At 39.5% G+C, this 27,294-nt stretch overlaps 1 protein-coding gene across 1 annotated transcript in view; it reads right to left on the reverse strand.

The window, feature by feature from the left end:
• Positions 1–27,294, reverse strand: part of LOC127804512 (uncharacterized) — a 34,039-nt gene that overhangs the window by 102 nt on the left and 6,643 nt on the right. The window contains exons 6-7 of the mRNA XM_052341384.1: positions 2,396–2,743; positions 130–412 (exon numbers count right to left, since the gene is read on the reverse strand). Of these exons, the coding sequence (XP_052197344.1) occupies positions 130–412; positions 2,396–2,743 (631 nt within the window). The remainder of the gene's footprint in view (positions 1–129; positions 413–2,395; positions 2,744–27,294) is intronic.

Consider the following 27,294-nt stretch of genomic DNA (forward strand, 5'->3'; position numbering starts at 1 on the left):
TCGTCCACAAGACGGTCGATCCGTGGTAGTGGGTATGAGTCTTTGGGGCATGCCTTATTGAGATTGGTGAAATCCACACAGACACGCCATTTTCCATTAGGTTTTGGGACCATAACGACATTGGCCAACCAGTCTGGGCATAATACCTCTCGGATGAAACCTGCTTTTAGCAATTTGTCAACTTCTTCTTCTAATGCGTGTAATCTATCAGGGGCAATGTTTCGCTTCTTTTGTCGGACCGGCTTGAATTGGGGGTCCACATTCAGGTGGTGACATATTACTTCTGGACTGATTCCTGGCATGTCTTTTGGTTTCCAAGCAAATACGTCTGAATTTTCTCTCAAGCATCTTGCAATTTCCTCTTTCGTATGCTCTGGAAGCTGGGATCCCACATACGCTACTTTCTCTGAATCTGATTCACTGAGATATACTATTTCCAATTCTTCAACAGGTTGAGGTTTACGTGCGGCTCCTTCCTCCAAGGACTTATGTATGGCTTTCTCGGCTATGGATAAGGTTTCTTCAGTTCTTTTCCCTTTTGTGGATGACACATAGCAAGTTCGGGCTTTCTTTTGATCTCCTCGAACTTGTCCTACTCTGGCGGATGTGGGGAATTTCATCAATAAATAGCACGAGGATACCACGGCCCTTAGATCATTGAGTAACGGGCGTCCCAAGATCATATTATATGCTGCCGATGAGGTTTTAACCACCATGAAATTCGCTTGTTGAGTTACGAGCTGGGGGTCCACACCTAACGTGATAGACAGCTGAATTGATCCTGCAACTGGAATTGCTTCTCCAGTGAAGCTATATAGAGGTGAGGATACTTTCTTCAGCCGGTCGTGAGATAAATGCATTTGTTCAAAACAGTTCCAATAGATCAAGTTGACAGAACTTCCATTATCTACCAGAATTCTACTAATGGGGTGCTTGGCTACGACTGCTGAAATAACCATGGGATCATCATGTGGGAGTATTATATCACCCCGATCGGTTGGGGCGAAGGTGATTGGTTCTTCATCATCTCTTATCTCCATTACTGAGTTAACTTGGTAGGTTTGACGGGCGTATGCTTTTCGGGAGGCTGATGTGTCCTCGCCTAGGGTTTCCCCTCCTGAGATGACGTGAATGGCCTATTGAGTCGGCTCATTGTCTACGTGAGTATCTTGTCGATGATCTCCTCTTCTCTCTTGTTGTCTCGAATTTGGCCTTTCATGCCCTTCACGCCTATCTCCCATTTGCTGGGGTCCCCTGTTTTCTTCTTCTTCGCGTCTCAATATATCTTTGCAAATGTCCCTCACGAATGAGCATCTCAATCTGATTCTTCAATTCTCTACACTGGTCAGTGGAGTGCCCTCTGGTTCGATGGTATCTGCAATACTCTCCTTAATTTTTTCCCATGGGGCGGTCAACTCTGTGGGGTAGTTTAAGAAGTCATTCTCCCTCTATTGCAGCTAATATAGTTGATCGGGGTTGTAAGAGTCGAGTATAATGATTAAAATGAGGTTTTGGTACATCTGGTCTTCTATTCCTTTCCTATCGTCGAATAAGCTCTTCTTCCCCTTCACGTTCCTTTCTCTTCCTTTCTTTGTCTTCTTTCCCCGCCACGTTCCTCATAATCTCAATGTGAAGGATATATCGGTTTGCTCTGACAAATAAATTGGCCAGGGATATTGGAGGGTCTAAAGAAAGTGATTCTTGAAGAGAGGCGAGGCATGTCCCTTGAAGCATAGCGGATACCGCCACTTGAGCCGGCAAGTCTGGAACTTCAAGAGTAGCATTACGAAATCTGTCCACAAATTGACGTAAGGATTCCTTATTCCCTTGTCATATGCTGAGCAAATATGTGGCATCCTTTTTTCTTCTACTATTAATCACGAAAGCCTTGGTAAATTCTATTCTAAGCTGCCCAAATGATGAAATAGAGGCTTCTGGAAGGCTGTTAAACCATGTTCGAGAATGTCCTGATAGTGTTAAGGAAAATGCTCGACACATTACGTCGTCGTCCATCCGTGCAATATCATTAGTGACTAGTAATTCTAAACATGATCGTATGGGTCGTCTTTTCCTGAATAGAGTGTGATTTGAGGCATCTTGAATTTTCGGGGCAGAGGTCTTTCCAATATATTTGCAGTAAAAGGACATTTTCTACACTGGTGTTCTTCTGTTGCGGGGATTAATTTTTTCTTCTCAAGCACCTCTTCTACTACTCTTTTCATGTCATCACGCATACTTGCTGTTGTCTGGTTGTCATGTCTTGTTGGTGTACTGGCCACTGTTTCATGATACCTCCGCCGTTGAGGGCTTCTGGTCCTGTTTTCCATTCTTGGGTTTTCATTTTTTCGAGGCACGGAATGAGGGATCTTTCTTGATGGTGGTGATCTGGGCTTACCCTCCCGTGGAGGCGTAGATCGAGATTGTGAATCAGGAGTAGCCTCTTGATAGGAATCAGCTCCCGCCTCGGGCTGAGGTTCAAGAGGTAGCATAAACTTTTTTAGAGTATCCGGCAATGTCCCTCCAGGCATCATACTTCGGAGTATCCCAGCCAAGTCTCGTAGTGCTTGCATGCCTTCAACATGTTGTTGTCTCAATGCTTCATACTCTTCCCATGGGACCGTACGTGGTGGCTGTCGTGAGGTTCCAGCTTGATCAGCAGGGAGTGATCCTGAGCCGATGTTAGGTGGAGGTGGGATTGGTTGACTTCCCGTCTGTCGGTTTGGAGAAAGGGAGCGATCACCTCCTTGTGTTTGAGCGTTATGAGTGGGAGGATGTTGCTAAGAATTGTGAATGGTGGGAGGCGCTCCTTGTTGTTGAGAGTTTCGTGGTGGCAGGCGTGTCTCTGCGCCTTGAGAGAGAGTTCGTCGGTGCCCCCGAGTGTTTGCCATTCTTGTAACACCCAGTGTTACAGGTGTTAAAAGAATAGGAAAGAAAGTGAGAAAAATTCCAAAAATGCCCTTGAGAAGGTGTTGAATCCTTGAGATTGAGGGTGCCCTATGAGAGGGACATTTTGGTAATTTGGATAGCGAAGTCCAATAAAGGGTAATTTGGTACATTGGAGATAATTCCAAGGTGGAATTGAATATGGAAGTGAATTAGTTCCCATTTTACATTATGTGGAAATAAATGGGATTGAAAATTCACAAAGGGTGTTTTGGTAATTTTGGAGAGAAATTCCATAAAGGAATTAATTATGAGAAAAGGAGGAAATTAATTATGGGAGTGGAAATAATTAATTGGTATATTTATATGGGGGTGCCACATGGATGGCTTAGATTTAGTCTTGGAAGCCAAGGTTGGTGGCATAGAGTGACACTTGGCAAAGTGGTGTCCAAGATAAATGAAGATCAAATTAATTGCAAAAGAAATTGGAATATGGTCATTCTTGCAATTAATGGGAGACATAATTATGTTGCATAAAAAGGAAAATGCAAAAGAAAAAGAAAATAGTCAAGCATTAATGGGGGAAAATGGGAGACTAAAATAAATGGGAAAGAAAAGCATTATGTCTCTCTAAATTGTCTTTCATATTTAATGTGGTGAAATTAGTCCCAATTAAATAAATGAGAAATGGGATATTTTATGGGATTTGGAGACATGATCCAATGGTTGGGATCAAGCCTTGAAATATGGGGATTTAATAAATGGGAAAAGCCTTGAATTATGTCTTTCAAGGTTGATGGCATGAAAATTTCTCAAATTAAATAAATAGAAAAGAAAATCTATTTATGGAAAGGAAGACTTGATCCAAGGGTGGAGATTTAGTCTTAAAAATCTAATGGTTGAGATGATTCAAGAGAAGTGGCATGGATTGCCACATGTAAAGGGATTTTAATGGTTGAGATCTAGTCTTCAAAAGTAAAAGAAATCTAATGGTGGAGATTAAAGAAGACAAGAGCACATGGATTGTGCTTGTTATGGAAGGCTAGGATGTATTCTTCCAACTTAAGTGAAATCCTAGGGCTATGATTTATTCTTGCCATGGATATAAAATAAGTGAATTAAAGGGGAATTTTGGCTATATAAAGGGAGGTAAAGAAGAAGGCTAAGCTTTTTGGCCAAATGCTTAGAGGAAGAAAGGAAAGAATGGAGAAGAAAGGAAGAAGGAAATGAAGAATGCAAAGGTAAGGTCTCTACCTTATAGTAATAAAGAGAAATCATTTATCTTTCTTGTATGGTGGCTTAGCTACCTTATGTTTTTTTTTTTTTAAGGGGTTTCTTGAGAAAGAGCAAAGGTTGAAAGCAATGAAGGCCTTGAAGTTAAAGCATGTGGAAACTTCAAAGAATGGAAAAAGGTAAGGGATAGCCCCATGGGATGGTGGCTTGCAAGTTGTAAGTATGATGCATGATTTTTATGTGTGCATTGGCATGTTGTTTGAGCTAGGACCTATGGCCATGAGGTTGAGTGGGGTAGGGTAGATTAAAGCCTCAAACCAAGGTGGTTGTGAGGATGTGGAAGCCCTAACCATGTTGCATACATGCATTGGCATCACATTTATTTTCATGTTCATACTATTGTTATTGCACCCTTATTGAGCTTAATAGCTCATGAGGTTTTATCCTCACCATGTAGGTATCTCACGTGCAAGAAGGAAGGAATCTTGGAAGGGTAAGCATGCTTGATGAAATGAAGACCCTAAGGAACTCATGTAATTTAGCTTGGGTTTTGGAAGCCTAAGCATGTTGTAAATTACCTTTATTTTTGGATGTATGATGTAGCAAATATAGTGTAAGCTATATTCTTAATAAAGGGGGATTTAAGCATCAAGGGGTTGTGTAAGCTTGTTGCAATTTAGTGAATGGTTGTTGTATGTTGTGGAAGCATCAAAAATATTGTTAAGCCTTATTTATGGAGAAATAAAGGTAAATTTGAAGAAAAGTAAGGTATTTTTTTTATTTTAATTTCTGGAGAATTTGGGTATTTTTGGGGTGTTGGAAAGTGGAATTTTCAAAAAAATGGGTGCTGGAAATTTTTTTGGGAGCAGCAGGTCGGGCAGCAGCTGGGGGCGGGCGTGCGGCGGCACAGGCGCACGCGGGTGGGCGCGCGGCCGCGCAGGCGCGCGCGCACGGTCGCGCAGGCGCGCGGCCGCCCTAGGCAGCGCGCGGTCGGGCCCAGGGGGGGCCCAGCCGGCCGTGGGGCCCGCGCGCGGAAAAAAAAAAGAAAAAAAAAAGGGAAAAATTCAAAAAATTAGGGGAACAAAAGGGGAAATAATAGGGCCCAATTTTGGGAGATTTTGGGCTATAGAAAAATTATAAAATCCCCGAAGGAGTCCCCGAGCGATGAAATAGCGGAAAATTTGGAGGATTTTTCTGAGTACGAGTTTTCCCTTAGTCTAGCCCGGTGTTAAGAAGCATCTTGAAGCCCTTGAGCGGTGTAGCGGGTTATTTCTTTATTCATAAGAAACTCACGAGGTCCTAGGGTGTTTATGGATCCTGGGTAAGCGAAGGGCCAGACGAAGCCTAGTTCCCAACTAGGGCGTTTCTTTTTGAAACATAGTCCGCCCTTCATCTCACACCGGGCAGATGAACAGTTCAGGTAATTGTTCACGAGTAACACCCGTAAGTGGGAGCGGGGCATTACAATTCTTAAGTGAACTTTTTTGTCTTGCATTTCCCACAGACGGCGCTAATTGTTGTTGCCAAAATACAACAATCTATTTTTAATTGAGGAGAGACGCAAGAGTCTTGGGAGTCGTATCTTTGCTGATGAAAATCTGGACAAGCAATTGGATCTGATAAAGATCCAGATCTGATAGTCTGATAGGACTGATGATCTGGTGGCCAAAAATGATCAGGTGACCTAAAATGATCAGGTGACCCAAAATGATCAGTTGACCTATGACCGAGTGGCCTTGGTGACCAAGTGACCTGAGGGTGACGAGTGGCCTTGGTGATCGAATGACCTGGGGATGACGAGTGGCCTTGGCGACCGAGTGACCTGAGGATGACGAGTGGCCTTGGCGACCGAGTGATCTGAGGGTGACGAGTGGCCTTGGCGACCGAGTGACCTGAGGATGACGAGTGGCCTTGGCGACCGAGTGATCTGAGGGTGACGAGTGGCCTTGGCGACCGAGTGACCTGAGGGTGACGAGTGACCTTAGTGACGAGTGGCCTACAAAACGAGAGCACCGTTAGGACGCGGGTGGGGGTCCCCGCGCAAACCCTCCGATGCTTGAGTCAGATCTCGAGAGAAAATGAGAAAAGTGTGCTTCAATAACTCCAAATTGCGTACCTTGTGATGAAGGTGGGTTTCATATTTATAATGAAGGAGAGAGAGAGGCGTCGCGGTTTTCTGGGCAGAAATCTCGCGGCCCATACCGGAATATCGCAATGCTCATCGTCTGGCGCGAAGAGAGGGAATTCGGCTGGATCGGCTATCTTAAAGGGTCACTCGGTCATGCCGAGTGACCACAACTCGGTGAAGCCGAGTTTGGGGAGGGATCACTCGGTACGACCAAGTGACCCTCTCCACTCGGTTGGGCCGAGTGGTTGGGAAAACCACTCGGCAATCGAGTGGTCTCAGCCACTCGGTTGTGCCGAGTGGTTTCATCCACTCGGTTGTGCCGAGTGGGCTCCCACCCGGCACGGCCGAGCGGGTCTTCCTTGGCCTTTGACTTGGATTTGTCTTCTATTGGGGCCCGCATTCGATCACAGATCCATTTCGCCCTCCCGGGCATATCACCAATGATAGACCTCGTCTCATCAAGAAGCCAACTAGGGTCCACTCCTACCCTAGACACATCCCCTCCGAGATTATTTTAACAACACGATCCCATCGCCTGATGTCGAATCATTTCTTTGAGCCTCCAACTAACACCCACTTTAGCTCATTTTATCTCAAGCGCACACATTTTGCTGCACTACTTCCAAAGGACAACTCTATTCCCTGGAACATGCTCGGCAAATCCTTGACATAGGGACGCTTCACTAATCCCCTCCCGGACTAGTCATGCTTCGGCTTCGTGTCCCCACACGAGCCTCAGCACCTCAATCTCAAGGAAATCTCATCCTTAAAATGCTTCACTTACTCCCAAATTTTTCACATTCGGGTTCTCGATTCCAATACCCACACTTGGGCATTTGACTCTTCTTTGCTCGATCCGTATATCTCTTACGGGATATCATCTCGCCCCACGATAATTTTCTATCCCTACGATAGGAATATCCGAGCACTCCATTCGCATAGCCACCAGCTTCAATGCCCCGACCCAACTCCTAGGGTCCTCGGGTCACCCGTGGTTCCACTTCCAAGGCCCTCTGATCGACTTTCAACCACATTTTGTAACACCCTCTCTCCTAGAACTGCCCGAGAAGAGGTGCTACGGGGAAAATAAAATAAACTAACTGATAACTGAATTCTGATACCAATACTGTATATATATCGATTAACTGTAATAAGACTCTGAGTCAACAAAAACTGAAATCATAATTGCATCTAAGGGAAATTCCCTAAACTCGAAATTAAAATGAATCTAAACTGATCAAACACTAACTAACAACTAATAACTAATAACTAATAACTAATAACTAATAACTAATAACTCCCAGACATCTTTGGTCTTGAGCGGCTCCACGTACACACACTACTGGACACTGCTGCTAGGCCCCACGTCTGGTACTCCCCCACTAGGACCTGGAATGGTGAAGAGTACAAGGTGAGCTACAAAGCTCAGCAAGTAATAAACTAGAAAGAATAACTGAAACTGAATCGAAGAATATCGATACTGATAAAAATACTTACTGAACTTGTACTGAGAGATATAATAATCACTGGATGGCATTTATAAGATGTAATGCACATAAGCTGTAAACTAAATGCAGGTATGCAACTTTGGCCCATAGGCCCACATAACTGTAACACATACCTGACTGATCTGAGTCCTGCAAACATAAAAACTGTAAGCACATACTTTGGGCAATATGCCCCTAGCTCCCTGGTCGACATCAGGCGAGCAACTCATAACTGAGATATAATTGTACTGATACTAGTGGGATCCCCGCGGACAAGCCGCCTGGCGCGCATAATGCAATGCTCATATAAATGCTAGCACACGATATGTAGTGCTCCACATAAGTCATGCTCAATGCTCATACAATGTGTATGCACATAATCTCACAAAATAATGTTGACCATGTCATAATGAACTGCTAAACATGGTATATGATTTTTACTAGAAATGTTGAGATTCAAATATTCTGAAATTTCTAAGTATAGGCATGGCATATTGGATTTAGTCTTATCTTGGCATAAAAATTCAATATTTGAATAATTGAATATTTATATTAAATTTAATACTTGAATCAAGAATTTATTGGAAGCTATTTGGATGCCATTTGATACTATTTGGATGATTGAGAAAGTCTAAGGAGGAAATTTGAATGAAAAACAGCTCATTCGAATGAAAAAAATGGATTTCAGCAAGCTCATTCGAATGGCAGAAAAACTCATTCGAATGACAGAGACTCATTCGAATGACAGAAGGCTCATTCGAATGACTGATGATATTTCAAGGCTATTCGGATCTGATCTGGGACTCATTCGAATGACTCTCAAATTCATTCGAATGAATTTTGAAAATTTTCAACTTTTGAACTGGAAAAACTTGACTCATTCGAATGCAACAGTAACCTTATTCGAATCAATTTGAAAGTCATTCGAATGACAAGAAGGCTCATTCGAATGCTAAGCTATACAAAGCAACAACTTACTCACATCTTCAAGGGCTCATTCGAATGACAACAAGGCTCATTCGAATGACAGTCAAAAACCTCAAAAATACATACGAATGACATGATAATCACATGACTCATTCGAATGACCCAAAAACTCATTCGAATGACTGGAATATTATAGGGGAAAAGCCTACGATAACACTGAAACTTATTCGGATGCTTTGAAACTCATTCGAATGACTCAAGGCTTATTCGAATGACTGGATTCTTATCAGGTATACAGCTTACGATAACAGAGAGCAAATCTTTCATTCAAAACTTATCTTCACTACACCATTCCAAAAGAAATCTTGGGAGAACAATCCCAATTGATATATAAACAACTTGAGGGATGATTTACTGATCATAGCTAATGAAAAACGTTGCAAGAAACATGCCTGAACTGATTGATACTCACTGTAAGCATGTAAATACATATATAAACATGCACTGATCTGATATAACTCACTGTAACGCACATATTTGAATATATACATGCACTGGAACTGATATAAATTCTGAAATATGATATCAACTCAATCAAGACCTGTAAGAAAGGATTACAGGGGAAGGATACTTGCCTTATGATCTTCTTGATCGACTTAATGATCTCACGAGAGCCTCCTATGCAAGACTTGAACTCACTGCTCGTGCCTATATATATATATATATATACACTGACTGTAACATAAATCTGAAACTTAAACAAAGAGTTGCTGAAACTGATGATCGAATGCTAAATACGATCCTGTAAGAAAGGTTTACACGGAGAAGAACTTGCCTTTCAAACTCTCTGATCGATCCAATGATCTAACAGAAGCCTCCAACGCAAAGCCTTTAATTCGCTGTTGAAGCTTCTTCTTCCCTCTGTTGTTCTTCACACGGCGAAGACAACATGGCTAATGACTATTATATATATACATATGCTTAAGAGAAACCCTAATGCCATCTCTCTCTCCTAATATAACTAGGAGTCTTTCAATCTGAATCCTCCTCACGGCTGGGATTAATTAATCCCTTAATCAAAATAATTCTATTTACTAATTGAATATTAACATCCAATCCGTAATATGACCAACACGTCCTTGCATTTAATTTTCACAATAATTAAATATAATTAAATGCTATTTTCTCAATTAAATCTCTAAACTGCCATATTAAATAATTAAATGGCAAATCCTCTTAATTAATTACTTCAATAATTAATTAACTAATTCTAAATAATACTAGGCCCTCTAACGGGTCGTTACACATTTCTCCAAGCATCCTCCACTTGATTCGCTAACCATCGCTCTGATACCAAACTGTAACGCCCCGCTCCCACCTACGGGTGTTACTCACGAATAGCCAACTTATCATTCACACGCTAGGGCAAAGATAAAGAGACGGCTACGTTTCAACGGGAAACGACCTAGGTGGGAACTAGGCTTTACCCTCTCTTCGTTCCGCTCGAGGGTCTGGGAATTATCAAAACGACCTATTAAAACCCGAAACCTCGCAATCGTCACCCCTTCTCAAGCTCTTTAATGAAGGGCTAAGGGTGACCTCCCAGGATCGAAAGAAAATAAGCTATAACTCTTTAGTTTCAAATAAATTATGGCATAACGCCTTAATTATAAAAAAATAATTTTTCTTTTCTTTGCCCCAACCATTAACCCCTTTATCTCACTTCCAATTCCTTTGGAAAATATTTGGATTAATATTTCTTTGGAAAAATTTAAATAAATTTTCCTCATAAATCTCCATTGATTTTCCCCTTTAATTATTTCAAAAATTCCATAATTTTCCAACCATTAGGAAATTAATTTTTGAAATACAAACCTCATGGCATCCTCATCCAATTTCAAAATTTAAGGAAAATACTCCATTATTTAATTTTCCAAAATATAGAAAATTTTCCCACAATTGCCTCAAATTTATATTAATTTAATAATTAATTTAGAGGGTAAATACTCATTTATTTATTTATTTAAATATAAATTATTTCATAATTTCCAAAATAATATCATATATTTAAATAAACAGAAATTAAATTAAAATAAAAAAATAAAGGAAAAAAAAAACCCACAACAGCAAGGGGGGGCTGTGCGGCAGCCAGCTGCGCCCCCCCCAGCGCGGGCCGCGCTCGCACCCGGCCGCGCCCAGGCGCACCCAGGTGCGCCCCCCTGGCCAGCACACTACCACAACTTCTTTTTTAAAAAAATATATATTTTTTTTAATTTAAATCCCACATTTCCAGAATACTTGTCATACCAAGGGGCTTCCAAAACATTCAAGTTTGCCCCCTTTCACCCACATTTAGCCTTCATTACACATTAACAAAATAAATACAACATTTAAGCACAAAATACATAAACACTACTACTCTTGCTTTCTTCCTTGCTTCCAACACTTAACCTTGCAAAACTCCCTTTCCCTTTGATGATTCTCCACCTACATAGAGGTCAAAGGACCTTATGAGCCAATGCTCAGTAAGGGTGCTATGCAAATGTAAATGAAGTATGAGAAACATAACATGTAATGCAAATGCAATGCACATTAAGGGTAGTTCTCCATGCCCTCATAACCACTTAGGTTAAGGCACCAACCAACCCCTCACTCCCATCACAAGTCCTCCTTATGGCCATAGGTCCACTAGGGCACAAAACATGCAAAGAACCATCACATGCAACTCATACAAACCATGTACAAATCCAAGCAAACCCCACCACTTGGGGCTATCCCTTACCGTGTTTTCTTTGGAGCTTTAATACTTCCACAAGCCAAGAATCTCTCTTAGACTTTGAAGCTTCAACACTTCCACAAGCTAAGAATCTCTCTTAGACTTTAATCACCCTTAAAGAAAAATAATAAAGGAATTTTTAGCCCTTATACATATGCATTCAAACTGTTTCAAGAGAGGGAACTAGGTTTACCTTGCTAGCCTTTCTCTTCCTTCTCTTAGTCTTGCTTGCCTTCTTGCTTCTTTCACTTCATATGTGGGGAAAACCTTGAATCAATTTCCCCATTCCCTATTTATAGAACTTTCTTCTCAATCCATGCCAAATCTCAAGATTTCATCCTAGCCATAGATTTCTTCTTAATTCAAGAGACTTAATCTCCACCTTTAAACACTAGCACAATCCTTGTGCTTCTCCCAATTTAAATCCCAGCCATTGATTTTAGGAGAACACTTGTCTAGACTCAAAGAAAACACAAATCCAAGAGACTTTGTCTTCTTAAATCTCATCCATTGATCTTTTCTTTGGAGACTAAATCTCTTCCCTTGGATCAATCCCTAATTTCCATAATTCTCCCATTTTCTAAATAATTAAATAATGACTATTTTCAAGATTGACTAATTTCCCAATTTTCCATTTAATTTAAATCCATAACTTTTCAAGCAATTAATGGTGACTAAAATAATTTCTTTTTGATTTAAATTTAAAGGCTCTTGAAAGACATAATCCATTTACTTTAACATTTAATTAAATCCACCATTTTCCCACATAAATGCTTGACTATTTTCTTTTTAATATGGATTTTCTTTTAATTCCCTCCATCATGGCTCTCATTAATGCTTGAGAGACTAATTTCTTTTTCTTTTTTGCATTTATTTAAATATCACTCTTGATTCATAAGATCATGCCATGTGTCACCAAATTCTCTTAATTAAATAAATCCTTGTTCTCCAAATTTAATTAAATCTCATTCCATAAGATTTTGCCAAGTGTCACAACAAGACACTAATCTTGGCTTCCAAGTTTAATCTCATCTCTCCATGTGGCATTACAACATTAATTCACCAATTTAGGGAAAAATATAATTATTCTCTTCAAATAATTTAATATCCACCATTTCCCTATATTCCATAATTAAATTCCTTTATGGAATTAAATTCTAAAATTCCCAAATATTCTTGGTGAATTTATTAATCCCATATATCTCCATATATCTCCACATAAATACCAAATTGGGATTTTTATTCACTTACACACCTAATCCCACATAGGAATTATTTTTTTTTAATTTATCAAAATACCCTTTATTGGACTTTGCTATCCAAATTACCAAAATACCCTTCTCACGGGCATTCTCAATCTCAAGGATCCATCTCCTTCTCAAGGGCATTTTTGAAAGTTTACTCACTTCCTTTCCTATTCTCTTAACACCGGTTACACCGGGTGTTACACTCATGGACCACAAAAGTCTGAGGTATGTATTCTCGCAGAGAGAGCTGAACACGAGGCAGCTACTGTGGATGGAGTTCCTGACGACTTCGACTACACCTTTTGTATCACAGAGGCGTGCCAATGTGGTGGCCGGGTTGATGGCCCAAGGGTGGCTGCTGATTGAGGCTTTTAGCCTGATGTCGGTGAGTGTAGTGCCGAAGGGTTCATCCGTCTTGATAGCTAGCCTGACAGTTTGGCTGGATCTGGAGATCGAGATACTAGAGACTAGTAGGGGTGACCGATAGATACATCTATGGATATATGAGTGTGGCCAGCCTAAGGGTTATGATTTTTGAGATGCGAGATAGCATTCTCAAGTTTCGGGGTAGGATGTGCGTGCCTAAATTTTGGGAGGAGCACTTGCCGTTGGTTGAGTTCATGTTACCACAGCAACATCGGGATTGCTTCTTATGTGGTTTATGGTGGAATAACACTGTTGTTGCTTCTTATGTGGTTTATGGCAGTCCATACCCAGGCTAGGAATGTCGGGATAGCTGGAGGTGAGGAAGCCTCTTCCAGCAGGGGCGCTAGATTCCTTTGGGGAGGAGCGATCCCACGTCGGGCCGACGGAGGGAATGCTAGATGTATGGGTGCTAGCTCTCGATTGTTGAGGTATGGTTGTTGTCCTTTCTTGTTTGCTCACCACCAAAAAAGTTAGAATGAAAATTTGGAATTTTGTGGACTATGAGATATGTTCGGGCTGTGAAATGGCTTATTTTGATCTTTGGAGATTGCATGTATGAGCCAATTTCGAGGAAGAAATTCTTTTAAGGGGGGTAGATTGTAATACCCCATATTTTCGTAAGGTTGCCATGTATTTTAAGTGAGTTTAAAATACCAAAAAAATGGGTTTGAGAGGGCAGTAAGTCACCGAATCGACTGTAGGGAGTGCCTTGGAGCTTAGATACCTAAGGACAAAGGTATATTTTTGGCGAGCATCTCGAGGCGAGACTTATGGTGCTGAAAGAAATTAAATAAGAGATGATTTTTGGTTAAGTTAAGTTGTAGCCTAAAAAGACCGAATGATGGTAAGGGCTTCCCAGAAATCATACATATCGAGTAATTTTGAGTTATTAATTTTGAGATTTTAAGTATCTCGATAAATTTGATGTTTGAGGGTGTAATTGTAATTAGAGAATTATCCAAACGAAATAAGGATAAAATTAAGAGCTTATGTGGTAAAATATTAAAGTTGAGGACTTGAAATAAGGGTCAAAATGTCATTTGGAAGAAGTTAGGGAATTAGCTTGGATTTCAAAAGTTAAATCCATTCTAGTTTTGGATTTCAAAAGCCATTCAAATATATCTTTGAGTCTTTGGAGTCCATGGCTTAGATTGTGACAAGTGGCATAATGTGATTGGTTGAAGAAATCTATAAAAAGGCACCATGGATTGTTCTTAATGTTGGAACTGTATGCCCTAAAGACACGTTTTGTTTAATTTATGGTAATGATGTCTCTTTTAGTCAGTTTATGGCACATATATTGTTTGCATTTAATTGTTGGAAAAGTGTCCATGCTATTAAGTAAGTGATTCATGTGATGGGTCGTTCTTCACAGTTAGGCATGAATCATGGGTACTTAAAAAGCAAGAAAATATTACTCTTGATCTTTTGATAGAACTGGGCATTCTATCATGATAAGATCATTGTGCAATAGATCCTAATGGAGGATGGCTTGCCTTAGCCAGTAAATAGTCCGTTTACTCTAATTGTACAAGCGCATTTGGAATGCGTAGAGTGGACCTGTGATAGAAGCTAATGACAAAGTACTAATTATCATGGAGCTAGTCTATCACTGCTACTACGTGGACGAGTACTCTAATACTTGAGTATTAGTTGGTGGTGTAGTGAACCTAGAGCTATATTCTTAGATTCACTGTAGGTGAGGTCTATCAAAGATCAATAACCTTTTGAGTTGGGAGTATGGTTTCTAATTAGCTAAGACAGACTAATACAAGATAGTTTCTGTGATTCACCCGCTTGTGATTGTCCAAGAATAATCAAATAATCCAGGGCCCTGGGAACGTGACTTAAGAGTGTGTGCTTCTGGGTAGCTCCCAGTGATAAGCAAGTACATTCGAGTAGTCACGGATTATTGGACTAGTGATCTAAGGATGGTAGAAATCATTTAGAGAGGTGTTAGTACATTATTCCTTTCTAAATGATGGGTGCTACGCAGAGGGGTATTTTCATCATTACACTAGTAGGTCAAAGACATGGCATATGCAAAATTATTCGTGGGGTCAGTGTTACCATATGGTGATAGTTGGAACACTTAGAATGATAAAAATATAGCTACTAGGTAGCAAGGATATTTTGGTCATTTTAGTAGCCGTGAATAATTTGTCTTTTGGTCCCCGGGGTAGCTCGATATAACTCATGTATTATTTAATACATTTGGCTTGTTGGGTGAATTACATTGAGAGAGAATTATTTTATTCAGAATGGTCCATAATTAATTGGGCTAGAATAAAATAATAGTTCATTAGTTTTTAATTAATTAATTGGGCTAACCCAATTAGAAAATTAATTAAATGGACTTGGCCCACTAGGGTTGGGCCCACTAGGGTTTTAACCCTAGGGTTCTCCCTATACATTCTCTCCTTGGTTGTTTTTCATCTAAGTCGATTTTTACTCTTCTTCACCGAAAGAGAGGCCACGAGTTTTGAGTCATACCTTGGAAGATCGAAAGAGAGCCTTCAAGTTCTGATGTGAAGGAGCCGAAGGATTGCAGGACAGCCGTCGTCTCCACAACGAGAAGAAGCTCCCGCCCATCCTCCGCCTGTCGCTTCATTCCGTCCGGTAATCCGTAGGAAAAGTAAGTTTCCTAGATTCTAATCAATACGAGGAAAGATTTTATTTAAAAAACGCTTTCGTTGCATGCAATGTATCCTCGTTATGATCCTACACTTAAATCATTCCAAGCAAGTTTGAGAGTTGAGGCATTCTAAGAGGACGAGCTTTCTCTAGAGAGAGAGGAGGAAGTTCGACAAAAAGGTGGGAAGAAATCGAAGGAGAAGCCAGGGAGAACAAGGCTCGTCGGAGTTACGAGACTTCGCCGGAGTTTGCCAAAATCAGTTAGAAAAAAGCGAGGTAAGTCCTTTTTTTATAATCTCGTAGAGGGGGAAGAGAGGGTCGCATAGGTTCAAACGGGGGTCGAATAGGAGTTAAAATGAGGGAGATATGGCCGAAATACGAAAACGATGCAATGTTGTCCGAATCTGGTAGGCAGCGCGTGAGATACACGTGCCGGAAGTGGCTGCGCGTGAAGGCACGTGAGCCACCTTCCCAGGGCGCATGAGACCTCATTTTTCCATAAAATTTTCCAGTTATACCCCTAATTTAATGCCCCAAAACCCTATGTAAAAATATTTGAGGTTAGGTTTACCGAAACACATGTTTTCTACAGAAACCTAGGCCGGTTGCAGTGAAATCGTACTGTCCAAGAGATAAATGATAGCATGCATATTTATACCATATTTTGGCATTTCACTTCATTCTTATTAGGCCATTTGAAGTAATTTTTGCTGATATTTCATTGTTTCTATTTTATTATGCTTCAAATTGTCCTTACACTATTTTCTATCTTACCTCTACTCTATGGATCCAGGCTTTAGGGAATATTGGATGAGCTTGGGCCTACTTTCTAGGAGCTTGGGCCTACTTTCAAGGAGCAAACTTGGGCTACTCAAATTATGCTGTTTTTGGGCTTACTTGTTTTCTGTTGGGCCAGGACCAACCCTAGCCTTCCTAGCTTTCCTTTCTTAGCCATGTATTTAAGGCCTCTTAGCATTAATTTTCAGAAGATCATGAGATAGAAAGAGAGGAGAAAATAGAGAGGATTCTGCCCGTTTTTGTTGTTGTAGCATTTTTCTGTTTTCTACATCTTTTGTTCCATTTTGTTTTCCTTGCTATAATGATAGGCTAGAGCATTTGTAACCGGTTGTGTGTCTTGAATCCATGTGGAATTTGAGTCCCGGATGAGCTACAAGAATCTGGTTTGTTGTTTGTTTCTTATTCATTTCTATTTGGTTTAGTTTGGGCAGATTTATGAATGCATGGAGTTCATGGCAGGTTTGTGTGAATTTGCATGGTTTCATTTTCTGTTAAATGCTTAAGAGAGCAGAATGTTATAGCCGGTTGGTATAACATCTAGGAAGTGAATATTATGTGCTTGAACGGTTGTTCTTGCATAGGTTCGGATAGGTTGAATAGAGAGTGAATGGCTGCATTTTGTTTACAAGAGATTTCTGTATTCATTTTGTTGTTCCAATCAGTTTAATCCTTGGACGGTTGTTGGGGATGCTTTGAGTTTGTTATCCGGACATCAAAACATCTAGCAAGCCAAGGTATATAGGTTGGACGAGGAAGATTTCACATAGGAGACAAATACACAGCCGGTTGCATATCTTTTACTGATTTTTTTCATCCATCTTTATCTTTCTGTTTTGCCAATTAATTTTCTGTCAAAACAACCCCCCCCCTAAACAAACTGTTATTTGTATTGGTTCTCCTTTGTTGGTAGAAGAAGGTGAGGCTCCTTGTGAGAGATGACCTAGGGTGCACTTTGCTGCAAACTAGAGAAGAGATTCATAGATCTCTAATTCTGGAGCGGTTCGACAATCGCTGGCCAATAAACCAACAAGGTGAGACTCCTATACTTCAAATCCTATTTTTATTCTCTTATGAGAGACTTCTATTGCATGAGACGTGTTTCGTGAAGTTCTTATACGTAAACTCTTGTTATTTTCTTACGTGAAATCATGTTGCATATATGAAATGTATTTTTTTTCTAAAAATATATGTTGTTGTCTTTTTAACTGTTGCACTTATAAAATTCATGTGGCCATACTGTTGTACCTATGCATGCGCCATCGAGAAAGCTCTCGTGGGGAAGACCGTGAGCCTAAGGAACAACGGATGTGGTTCTTGCATGAGTGCTATGAAGTCGGCCCAAAGTGACATGGTTAGGGACCTCCAGAAAGGCGCTATGCGTGTGCCATTGAGAAAGCTCTCGTTAGAGGAGGCTGACGTGTTCACGAGGCACTTCAGAGTAGTTCTCCTTGTCTTCTCATACATTTTATACCTGATCATGCATCGATATAAACTGTTTTTGGAGTTTCTCACTAGAAGATTCATCTTCTAATTGGACTATGTCCCTGGAATATTCAAACGTTCCAAGTTTGACGAGCGGCTTTAAGGGAAAGGAGGTAGCTGAAGAATTAGCTTAAATTACTGCATGTAGCATGATTAGCATATTTTTGTGCAAACCTATGTAATTTTGGATATGTTTAAGATGGTCAGTTATCACTTGCTAGAGATGATATCCATGTAATATATTTTGTAGACGTCTTGAACGATTTTATGTATGATAAATAAAGCGTTAGGATTGTGAACCATATCAGGTTCGATCTAGCTTTCGCATTTAAAATTTTAACACCTGTCTTAGCTATTTAATATTGGGTTTGTTACGCTGAGAAGGTGAAAATTAGGGTTTTGGGGAATTGTGTGATGTATGGCAGCGATTGTGGTATGAAAAATTTTTATGTTCCCGAAATCCTAAGTTATAACATGCCCGGAAAATTTGGGGTGTTACATAGAAGGTTTGTGAATCGATTGGGTAATATCTTGTGGTGTGAAAACAAGATGTGCGACGATGCTCCTTGCTAAAGGATGCTAACGCAGTTGTGGTTAAATTGATCGTAGTTGATCAGGCAAATTGGGATGATGGACCCAATGTGATCTTGCTGTAATGCATGAAGATGGGTTGATTAGTGGAGTCCGTAAATGGCTCTGGAATGTTACGTAAGTGCTGTGGAGGGCGAGACTTACGAGTTGGAAGCCAACCATGAGAAGGGATTATTGAAGCGTTGATCGGGGCTGTCGAACACCGATAGATTAGATAAATGATGATTTGGATTTGCAGCAAGAGTGCAACCCTAAGTCGTCTCCCAACGAACCTTCAACGAATCTGTCAAAACAAGGTTAAACGGGGGGGGGGGGGGGAAAGTTTTGATGGAAAACAGAAAACTAAACAAGCAAGAACACAAGAAATCAAGATGCAATCAATTGCAAACCAACCTTCTATCCCTGGTTTTCATCGCCTTCTCAATAAACCATTTGTTTAGTTTCAATTCTCAAACCAAAAACCAGAATAATCCTTTAACAACCGCCAAAGATTGGAAAGAAAACCAATAAACAGATTTCAGAAACCTCTTAGTTCGATTTATCAATTTTGATTCCCCTTATTGTACAGATTTGAGATTGATTGAAATACCATTCAAACAGGTTGTTCTTGTTTCTAGTTAAAGCCTCAACCGAGCACAAAAACCTTGGATTCTCAAACAAAGACAATGCATGCATTCATCCAACCGGCATCAACACATACACAGATTTAAGAGAGAACAGAAACAAGAGAACAACAAAGTTAAAACTAAAAAATGATTTCCATTAAAACCAAAGACTCAAACCGGGAACAAGGATGGTATTGCAACTGATTACAGAACCTTAGCCTTCCATCTTGACAAGAACAATGGGGATAAGGAAAGCTCGCTACTGTTCACGCCCTCCGAAAGAATCCTCTCAAAATCGGCCACTTAAGGTGCTTAAATAGGGCTTAAGGAGGAAACCCTAGGTTACTGCCACTTCACAGCCGATTTCGGATAAGTTAGAGCGCGTTATGGGCTTCGGCCTCTTCATAAGAATTGTAGATCAGGAAGATTATATTAATTTGGGCTTTTGAATCACTTGATTTGGATATCGGACGCCCAAGATATGGCCCTTTTAAGGAATCAGCATCTGTGCAGCTTTCCTAATTTGACCCAACTTCCTAGTCCCGACTTTGGAGTGATGTTTGAAGGCCCAAACGAACTCGGATTTGGACAAACCATACCTTTACAGAAAGCCCTAGAAGTCCTCTACAATATCTCTGAAGACATCATCTTCATTCTGGAACTTTATCTAGGCCAAAATACTAAAGGAAGTGCAGGAGGTTAAATCTGCTAAAAATGGCCCTCACTTCTCTATCTCCAATTTCCAAGATATCTCATTGCCATCAAGACGTTTCATGCCCCATATCATGCTCCCATAGCCCTAAACCTGTAAAAATAAAGTAAAATAGTGTGAAGCCCAATTTCTATAAAATAAAACCAAGATGAATAAAAAGGACACAACTAATGTGCAAAAAAAGACTAAATTTGAGGGCTAAATAATATGAGAATATGTGCTCTATCAAGCGTGCAAAAGTTTCAAGTAAAGGGATCTCTAATCCTGTGAGGTGAGTTTAGGCAGGCGGAACATGTGGCAAAGGCATGGTTTGAAATCCATAAAGGCTCGTAATTACACAGTCTAGTGTTAGTCCTGATGTGTTGATGCGAAAATGAGGAAGTATCCTCATGTAGCACTGGATGGATTTCCAGTCGATGACACAGGATCAGTTGCCAGGTCGTAGCACCTGATGGCAATTATGGGAGCATGAGGCTTGAGGACTATGATGTAAAGTCTTGTTGATTAACCGTGTACATAAAGGTTCAGCGGGTCCTGGTGGCTAGACCAGGCAAATTTTGAGAAAGATATCTAAGGTGATAAAAGATGGTTAGTCAGGGCAGAATTGTGCCGCTTGAAGGAGTGTTACTCCGTAGCGAGGGTTATAGATGGTAGTGTTAAAATGTGGCTTAGGTAGAACTTGAGATGTTCTCCCAAGAAAAGTTTAGCATGGGGAAACAACACTAGATGAACCTCCTAAGGCGCTACAACTCTAATATGATGGATCACCCGGGGAAAGCCAGCCTGATGACAAGTGCCTGAGTAGGAATGTGAGTCCTACACCATCGAGTGGAAGTGTGTGTTCCATAGGAGTGGTTGGGGTGATTTCTAGTGGGTGGAGTTTAAATCAAAGTCATAGTAGATGATTGCAAGTGTAGTGCTTGGGGAAAGGTTGTGATGGTTGTGAGCCAGGCGATCTGGCTAAAGCTAATCGGGTTGGTTAGTCGGAAGTTGAGAGCGAATTGAGATGCCACCGTCAGGTGTCGGGAGCTTGAAGGAAAAGCTAATCAGCCGAGATTGGTTCCTAGGAATGGTGATTAGGTGATAAGATCACCTGATAGCTGTGAGTGATACAGCTAGAGGGATGCCTTGGAGTGTGGGAAATTGATGGAAAAATTAACCCTGTGGCTAAAGGTTAATGGTGTGAAAGAAAGCAACTAGTGGAGCTAATTGGTGACCGACTGGGGTAGCCAGTGGTGACCGAAGGTGCCATCTGGTGATAGCAGCAACGACTAGCAATGACTAGCCATGGTCGTGCGGTGTCGTGAGAGTAGTCAGCCGGTGGCGTGGGTGGCTCTAGAGTCGCGGTTGCGATTGGATGTGGCGCCAAGGGATGGCAGGAGGTTGTCCTAGCCGATGATGGTGGCATTAGCGCCAATGTGGTTGCTCACTGAGTGGTGTGAGCTGATTGAAGCAAAAGCTATAAGAAGTCCGAGAGAAGCCAAAGTCTCTCAAGGAATTAGCTAGCTGCTATAAGTATAACAAAGTGATATGAGGAAGGCGGCCTAAGAGTGGGGTCGTGCTGGTTGCATTGACCAATGAGATTCATGGAGTAACAAGTCTTTTGAGGTGACATGGTGGTGTCATCGTCGCTGTCAGGGAAAAGATGTTGTCAGGAAAGTCAAAGGTAACCATTGTGCATGGTAGGACCTCGAAGCCGAGTATGAATGGCCATAAAGGCGGGTGCCTGTGAAATTTGAGATGCAACGACCGTGGAGGGAAATTCGTTGCTGTCATGGTGTTATCCTTGCTGAGGAGGACAAGGGGAACCATTATGCATGGTTTGAGTTAGGTGTCTATTGTGGATTGATAATGAACCTGATTTAGGATGGCTAAAAGTTTCGTACCTCCAGAGTAAGAGGTCGTATTGAGAAATCACGGGATTTGAAGGGTCCTAATGAAATTGAAGCAGGGCGAGTGAATTTGGCTAGAAGACCGCTAGAAGGGTAAGGGGTAACCATGTTAGCTTGTTATGGTAAGGGACCAAAGGCACGAGTCATTCTACAGGTGCGATGCAATAAGTGATTGTGTAGATGGTAAAGAGCTAACTGCTACGCTACCCTGCACATTTATTTATCAAAACAACAACCAAATTTATCAAACATTAATCCTCTTGTTAAAGCAGGTATAGGGCAATTATACTCGCCAGTGTGCGAGTGTGCGTGTAGTACAATTTTAAATTTATAATTCGGTGAGTCCGAGTCAGTTCACAGGGAGATTATTTTGGATGAAAACAGAAATCACTGAATATTTGATTTTAAGAGGTGATTAAGATAATCTAAAGGAAAGGATTAAAACTAAATTAACAATGAATTTAAGTAGCTTGGGTCAAGACAATTTCAGTGTAAAAACCAATTAATTCCCAACTTAATAGAAAAGATCAATAATATTCATCTGAATTAAGTTTTTCAGATCTGTCAGTAATTTTAGTTCAAGATTATGATAATTCTTGTTTAAGCAATCTCCATACATGGCATGGAAATTCTAAGTTAAGCAATTATCATAAATTGAATTATATCCCACAGACAGAATTTATAGGTACAGATTAATCATTTGGGCATGGGTATGAAAACATTTCCAGGTCTAGCAATCTCCATACGTGGCATGGAAACTCTAAGTTAGGCTTATGCTCCAATCCAAACTAAAAGATACACTATACGCACACTGCTCAAATTAAATCAGATTAATATTACACAATTGAAGCGTAGCTTTCTTTGGTAATCATTGGCGTTGGACGCTATCCTTGCCTTAACCCAAGATTGGATTTAGCTACTCATCTTCATTTGAAAATAAATTGGCAAGAATTTAAATGACGGGAATTAAAAGATAGTATTTAAAAGACTATTTTTTAACCGACCATATAGGCGGTATATAATGGAAAGATAGTAATTGAAAGACTATTTTTTAACTGACCATATAGGCGGTATATAATGGAAAGACAGTAATTGAAAGACTATTTTTTAACCGACCATATAGGAGGTATATAATGAAAAGACAATATGAAAGACAATTTTTTAACCGACCATATAGGCGGTATATAATGGAAAGACAGTAATTGAAAGACTATTTTTTAACCGACCATATAGGTGGTATATAATGAAAAGACAATATGAAAGACTATTTTTTAACCGACCATATAGGTAGTATATAATGGAAAGACAGTAATTGAAAGACTATTTTTTAACCGACCATATAGGCGGTATATAATGAAAAGACAATATGAAAGACTATTTTTTAACCGACCATATAGGCGGTATATAATGGAAAGACAGTAATTGAAAGACTATTTTTTAACCGACCATATAGGTGGTATATAATGAAAAGACAATATGAAAGACTATTTTTTAACCGACCATATAGGCAGTATATAATGGAAAGACAGTAATTGAAAGACTATTTTTTAACCGGCCATATAGGCGGTATATAATGAAAAGACAATATGAATAACATAATACAACTATATGGAAACAAAGGCTGAAGATTTAAGAGAGAAATTCTAAGAACGAAACTATATTGAAACTAAAGTGAAAAATTTGAGAGAGAAATCTCAAGAACACAACTATACTTTCATTATAGGAAAATTGAATGGTTACAAATGCATCCCAAGTGCTCTATTTATAGGGTAAAAGATGCAATAGAGACCACTCAATTATATAATTTAATAATACAAAATATCTAAAGAAAAACAAAATAACTAATTTAAAATTACAAAGATAAGTAAAATATCTAATACATGATGTAAGCGATGATGTCATTCCAACCCATGATGTAAGCGATGATGTCATCAATTTGTGGGACTTGGGCTTTTCATATTTTTGGGCTTGGGCCTTCCTTGTGTTGGGCTTGGGCCTTCCTTGTTTTGGGCTGGGCCTTCCTTGTTTTGGGCTTGGGCTTGGACCTTCCTTGTGTTGGGCTTGAGCTTGGGCCTTCCTTGTGTTGGGCTTGGGCTTGGGCCTTCCTTGTGTTGGGCTTGGGCTTGGGCTTGGGCCGTCCATATTTTTATATTATTATATTATTATATATATTATATTTATTATTTATTTATATTTTTATATTAATATTTTTAAACATGCACAAAATCACAAAATGCATGATAATATTCAATTTAAACCATTTTAAGATCAAAATAAGGGTGAAATTATAATAAAATTTTTACAAAATTGATCACTAATCACACCCCCCAACTTAAACATTGCTAGTCCCATAGCAATTAGACTTTACACTAGCTAGTATTTATTCACAATAATCGCATGAATATAAAATTTTCAAATTCGAAACCGAAATACATAGAACAGAACAAGCTATCTGTCATACAGTCGAATATTCTAAATCGGATTTTGGTCAAAGGTCATACAATTTTAGGAACGGCAATTAGGATGACCAGCATTCTACCTTACTCCCTCGAAGTTTTGACTTCAAACCTTACTATGGATTTTCCCTAAAAAAAAAATGATTCCTCTGGTGTACACATAAAGGGGTGCACCATTTTAAGAGTAAATGCAAAACAAGTTCAAATCAGTGTCATCTCAAATACAAAGAACGTATTTTCATGAAAGAATAGGGAATTTGACATAGCCTCATGACTAGAATAATGCCATAGATAACTAACTTCTGAATTTAAACAGAATTCCCTACTCCGATCTCGAATCTTGAGATCACATGATTTATAGCATCAAGAGGGACCAGACCAGGCTGTAATGGGGCTATGAGGTTAATACGAGTTGTCAAAGAAAAGGGTAAAGTGTGCAAAGGGTGTGTTGGGATCTTTTTTCTCTTTTTTTTTTTTTTTTGACACTAATATCAAATTAGACATATTTTTTTCTTCAGCATTTATTTTGAAACACTCATGCTGAAAAGCTAAGAGAACTTCCTTCTTTTTTTTTTTTTTTTTTCTTTCCTTTTAATATGAAAGTACTGAGATAGACTGATTCCTAAAAACATACCAAGTTGGACAAATTTCATATGGTTCTTGGTTAAATGAGGGTAATGAAAGGAATTATGCTAAGAATAGCTCAAATGGGCTAGCAAGGGAGTTAATGAAAAAAAAAAAAAAAAAAAGGTTAATAGGCCCAAATTGAAAGAAATTGATCCCCTATCATGCTTCTACAAAACGATGTTACTCAATCAACTAATTCAGAGTTTGAAACTAGCCAAATTCATCAGCTATCATACTAGACATTCAAAGCAAATTGATGTTTTGAAGCTATTGAAAATATGAGATCAACAATAAAGCGCATTTAGAATAAGTGTTATTTCACTCAGAATTAATGATTATTAGGCTCAAACACTCACTCGGGTAATAGTCTCCACTTCTGTTGAGGGATCGTGCAGTGTGCTAATTAACTAATTATCATTGCCTTTAACTTTATGACCGACAAACCAATTTCTAATTATTGAACATCCGATGCATGCAAATCACTTATTCTAATCCCATACATCTACGGTTTCAAATAAGAAATTAATGCATTCATGATTCATACTGCAAATTCAACTGGCTATCAGATTATAACTCCAAAGCTTGAGGGATAGCATTATTTAAAGCACACACAATTTTGTTTTTAATTTTTAATAGGAGTAGATAAAAGTAAATAATTCACATAAAACTACAAGCATGCAGTTACAAATTCACAGTTAAACATGGACTAGATAGTTCATAAATATACCTTAATCCCCCCCAACTTGAATTGCAATAATAAAATAGGGTTGTTAGGAATACCTGTAACTCCACGAGTCTGTAAGTTTACTGTGAACTGCTAAATCTTCAACAAACAAGTGAGAATACCCTACATATATATATATTTTTTTATTTTTTTCTTTTTCACATCGAAATAAGAAAAATTCATGCAAGTCATATAATAAAGAGATGCGTCTCAAGAGTACAAAAAGTACTCCTTACTTAGCCATCTTATCATAGACTCGTTTAATAACATTCCACAATTTTTTTTTTAAACAAAACATAAGAAAAATTCATGCAAGTCAAAATAAAAAGATGTGTCTCAAGAGTACAGAAAAGCGCTCCTTACTCAGCCATCTTATCATAGACTTGCCCTCCTTAGAGGGATAAATCTAAATTAATCGGACCCCTTTGACGCTTGCTTCCAATTGCCTTAGACCAATCTATCCGAGGCTCGTAAGGATCGTGCTGTGGAACATAAGTGTGTAATTTCTCTAGTAGCTCCTCAATGGTGGATGCGGAAATGAGAATATTTCTTGCAGAAAGAGAAATGAACTTTTGTTCCACAGCCTGATCAAGAAAAGAGAGCAACCCATCAAAAAAATGGTTAATATTTAAAAGTCCAATGGGTTTGGTATGGAGATTGCTCTTGGCCCATGAGATTATACAAAAGATTTCTTCAAGTGTACCAAAACCTCCTGGCAAAGCAATGAAGGTGTCTGACTGATAAATCTTACAAGCCATGCGCTCAGACATAGAAGTCGTTCTTATAAGTTAACCTCGTGTGTACCCGGAAATCTGTGGATCAGCCAAAGGGATTGGCATAATACCTACCACATATGATTGCCCAAGATGTGTAGCCTGTGAAACACATCCATTCAATCCATGACTTCCCCCTCCATAGACCAAATTAATTTTTCTCTCTCCCAATTTTATGCCAAGTTCGCTTGCTGCAAGTGTGTAACAAATCTCGCTCCTAGGTTGAGAGCCACATAGTACACATATGGTATTGATTCGACGAACTGGCTGGCCTTCCATTTATGTTAGTTCTTTATGTACACCCTGAAAGTAGAACTGGTTAAAAAGGTTTGGCAATCAAAAGTAACTACATAGAAATTCAATAATAAATAAACATAAACAAAAATCATGCGTATATACAAGTAGTTGTGATTGTGGCTCACATCTTCCTCTGGTTTTACGTCCAGAAATGGCTTAAACACCTTCTATGAAGCGGGGATAGGCTTCCCATCCAATTTTCTTATAGATTGGCAAACAGGGTCAATTATAGTCAGATTCCCAAGACTATAGCGTTGGTGGTCACTTCTAAATTGAGTCCATAAAGCAAGAATTTCTCGCTGCACTATTCCACACGGATGTGTCTCAAGAGTCAATCGGATATCATCCAAAGACTCCTTACTCAGCCCATCCTTTATGAAACAAATTTTATCATCTCGATTTATGGAAGTAAACCCCACAGATTTGCATCGTGTGTTACAAGTCCATCGAGCACATTTGTGACAACCATTTAATCTTTTTGCTCTTCTTTTTTTCGAAAAACTACTCTTTCCTAATCCTGAAAAATGCTTAAAACTAGGTGAGGTTTCGCCAAGAAATCAAACTTTTTCTTCAATTAACCAGCGAATATCCTCAGG

This window comes from Diospyros lotus, chromosome 6, assembly GCF_014633365.1.
Source record: "Diospyros lotus cultivar Yz01 chromosome 6, ASM1463336v1, whole genome shotgun sequence".
In the NCBI taxonomy this organism is placed as follows: Eukaryota; Viridiplantae; Streptophyta; class Magnoliopsida; order Ericales; family Ebenaceae; genus Diospyros; species Diospyros lotus.